Source organism: Cebus imitator, unplaced genomic scaffold (genome assembly GCF_001604975.1).
Source record: "Cebus imitator isolate Cc_AM_T3 unplaced genomic scaffold, Cebus_imitator-1.0 Scaffold38, whole genome shotgun sequence".
NCBI lineage: Eukaryota > Metazoa > Chordata > Mammalia > Primates > Cebidae > Cebus > Cebus imitator.
This window is the reverse complement of record NW_016107353.1, coordinates 5,160,439-5,164,394: the sequence shown is the minus strand read 5'-3', so window position 1 is coordinate 5,164,394 and position 3,956 is coordinate 5,160,439. Positions and strand designations below refer to the sequence as shown.

General features: G+C 40.6%; 1 protein-coding gene across 1 annotated transcript in view; it reads right to left on the bottom strand.

The window, feature by feature from the left end:
* The window catches only part of CR1 (complement C3b/C4b receptor 1 (Knops blood group)), a 182,812-nt gene that overhangs the window by 138,920 nt on the left and 39,936 nt on the right, over positions 1-3,956 (bottom strand). The window contains exon 11 of the mRNA XM_037737442.1: positions 3,865-3,956. This exon is cut by the window's right edge and continues 3 nt beyond it. Within this exon, the coding sequence (XP_037593370.1) occupies positions 3,865-3,956 (92 nt within the window). The remainder of the gene's footprint in view (positions 1-3,864) is intronic.

The window sequence follows — 3,956 nt, the reverse complement described above, 5'->3', positions numbered from 1 at the left end:
TCCCACTGCATTCAGGAAAATTTGGTTAACTCTTCTCTTTGCTTTAATTTTCTGCAATATTCAGTGTGTTTGCTATATATATATATACACATATATGACACATGCATGAAATCAAATATATAAACACACTGAAAACATATATTCATTCATGTACAAACTTCCTTGCTAGTTTCACAGAAGTATTTGTACAACTGAATCTTTTTATAAAATAAGGAAAGGAGAGTGTTCTGAAAGTTTCCCTGGTTTCTTGGCAGTAAATCTCTTTTGTAGGGGGAAATTTCTCCTGATTTTTCAACTTGGTTTCTTTTGCATGTATTCCTGTTCCTTGTCATAAGCTCAGTGACTTTCTGCTGTATACCATAGAGAGGTTCGCACTTATTCAGCAATGCAAGATGAGGAGGGTACAGTCAGGAAATTTGTCAATTGTATTTTTGAAATGCTCAAAAAAAAAAGAAAAAGAAAAAGAAAAGAAGTCAGATTTATTTTAATTTTACCTTGTTAGATTCTAGGTGCTATGGTCTGTGAGGCCGAGTCTGGCAAATATGCTGCTGGGCATCCCAAGCTGCCTTGCAGTGTCTGTTGCAGTGGCACAAACGTAGCCCCTACTCACTACCTGGCTTAGCTGTTCCCATGAAGAGTGAGATTGAGGCAGAGCCTCCACTGTGTGCTGGGGAAAGGTGAGCACCAACAGCTGGACAGTGTGCCGTGAGCACTTGACGTTTGACATTTTCAAAGGGGCTCTGTTATCGGTTGAATTGTGTCTCTCCCAAATATGTTGAAGTCTTAACCCCCAGTCCCGGTGGATGTGATCTTATTTGGAAATACAATCTGCAGATCTAGTCAAGTTAAGAGGAGGCCATTAAGGTAGGCCCTAATATGACTAACATTCTTGTCAAAAGAGAGGACTTTGGACACACACATGCACAGAGAGGAGAACTGCGTGTGAGGACACGGACCCAGAGGGAAGACGGCCATGTGAGGACAGAGACAGAAATTGGAGTTCTGTTGCAACACGCCAAGGAAGCTCTTGGTTTCCAGAAGCTGGAAGATGCAATGAAGGATCCTCCCCTACAGGATTCAGAGGGAGCATGTCCCTGCCAACACCTTGATTTTGGACTTCCAGCCTCCAGAACAGAACTCCAAAATCTTCTGTTGTATTAAGCCAGCCATTTTATGTTACAGACATACCTCAAAGCTATTGCAGGTTCAGCTCCAGACCACCACAATAAAACAAATAGGACAACAAACGAGTCATATGAACTTTCTGATTTCTCAGTGAGTCTAAAAGTTGTTTTCATACTATACTGTAGTCTATTAAGTGTGAAATAGCATTATGTCTATTTAAAAAATGGTTTATTGATAAAAAATGCTAAAGATTATCTGACCCTCAATAAGTCATCATCTTTTTGCTGGTGGAGGGTCTTGCCTCAAGGTTGATGGCTGCTGACTAATCATGGTGGTGGTTGCTGAAGGCTGGGGTGGCTGTGGCAATTTCTTAAGCTAAGACAACAATAAAACTTGCCTATTGATTGACTCTTCCTTTCACAAAAGATTTTTCTAGCATGCAATGCTGTTTGATAACACTTTACCCCCGAACTGCTTTCACAATTGGAGTCAATCCTCCCAGATACTACTGCTGCTTTATCAACTAAGTTTATGTCATATTTTAAATTGTTTGTGGTCATTTTAAACAATGCTCACATCATCTTCACCACGAAGAGACTCCATCTCAAAAAAACCACTTTCTCTGCTCATTCATAAGAAGCAACTCCTCATCTGTTCAAGTTGGATCATGAGATTGTAGCAATTCAGTCACATCTTCAGGCTCCACTTCTAATTGTAGTTCTCTTGCTATTTCCACCACGTCTGCAGTTATTTTCTCCACTGAAGTTTGAACCTCGCAAAGCTATCCGTGAGGATTGGAATCAACTTCTACCAAACTCCTGTTAATGTTGATATTTTAATCTCTTCCCATGAATCATGAATGTTGTTAATGGTATGTAGAATGATGAATTCTTTCCTGCAGTTTTCAACTTACTTTGTTCAGATCCATCAGAGGAATTACTGTCTGTGGGAACTATAGCCTTACAAAATGTATTTCTTAAATACTGAAACTTGGAAGTCAAAATTACTACTTCAGCCATGGACTGCAGAATAGGTGCTGCTGTCATCAGGCAGGAAAACTACACTCATCTCCTTGTCCATCTCCATCAGAGGTCTTGGCTGATGAGGTGCAATGTCAATGAGCAATAGTATTTTGAAAGGAATCTGTTTTTCTGAGCACTAGAGCACAACGTGGGCTTAAAATAATCAGTAAGCCACGCTGCAAACATACCTCTGCCATCAGGCTTTGTTGTTCCATTTATAAAGTACAGGCAAGGCACATTTAGCATAATTCGTAAGGGCTCTAGGATTTTTAGAATGGTCAGTGAGCATTGGCTTCAACTCAAAATCACCAACAGCATTAGCTCCTGAAAAGTCAGCCTATCCTTTAATGCCTTGAAGCCAGGCATTGATTGGTCATCTCTAACTATGAAAGTCCAATTGATAGCTCTTTTGTCTACATGGAAAATCTGCTAGTTAGTGTAACACCTTCATCAATGATCTTAGTTAGATCTTCTAGACAAATTGTGTGGCTTCGACATCAGCACCTCTTGCTTCACCTTGCACCTTTATGTTATGGAGATGCCTTCTTTCCTTAAACGTCAGGAACCAAACTCTGCTAGCTTCCAGCTTTTTTTTTTTTTTTTTTTTTTTTTTTTTTTCCTGCAGCTTCCTACCTCTGTCAGTTTTCACTGAATTGAAGAGAGTCAGGGCCTTGCTCAGGATTAGGCTTTGACTTAAGGAAATGTGTCTGGTTTGATCTTCTATCTGACTGCTAAAACTTCTGCATTAGCAATAAGGCTGTTTCACCGTCTTATCATTCATGTGTTCACTGGAATATCACTTTAAATTTCCTGAAGTACTTTTGCCTTGCCTTTACAACTCACTAGCCGTTTGGCGCACGAGGCCTGGCTTTTGGCCTATCTTGGCTTTCAACGTATTTTCCTCACTAGGCTTCATCATCTCTAGCTTTTGATTTAAAGTAAGAGATGCATGACTCCTCCCTTCATGTGAACACTTAAAGGCCATTGTGGGGCTAGTAATCGTCCTAGTTTTAGTATTACTGTGTCTCAGGCATTAGGGAGTCCTGAAGACAGGGAGAGAGAAGGGGAGTGTCTAGTTTATGGAGCAGTCAAAGCATGCACATTTATTAAATTTTGTGTCTTATATGGGTGCATTTCCTAGTGACCCCAAACAATGACAATAGTCACACCGAAGATCCCTGATCACAGATCACTGTCACAGACATGATAATAATGAAAAAGTCTGGGATATTGTGAGAAGTTTGGGATATTGAGAGACACAAAGTGAACACATGTTGTTGGAAAAATGATGCCGACAGACGTGCTTGTCACAAGGTTGGCACAAGCCTTCGATTGTAAAAAGCAAACAACTGCGAAGCGCAATAAAACGAGAAACACCTGTACTTGGTGATGGCAGCCGTAGAAAGCAATTATGCTGTTACCAGTAAGATTTGTTCTCCCACACAGATGCTATATGGCCTTCTCTTTCTTCCAGCAATGTCTACCCTGGGCTGGCATTGTTTGTGTGCTTTGAGTACTATACTCTTTCCTAATTTATTTTCCTTCCCATCCAGTGAATGCCATACTCTTTATATGTGCATTTCAATCAGGAATTAACATCTGTGTTCAAGCCTCTTAAGAGCAGGGTGCAATAGCCTAGTTTCCTTCCTGAGTTGTGGCTAGAAGGTGTATGGCTGTGCCAGAACTCTTGAACCAAGAGATGTTGCTGCCAACTCACCCTGTAATACAAGAATAGTTGATTCTGGATCCAACCTGGATGTTTGTGATCACATGCACCACGCCATTCTTTGGATCTGAAGGAGTTTTACA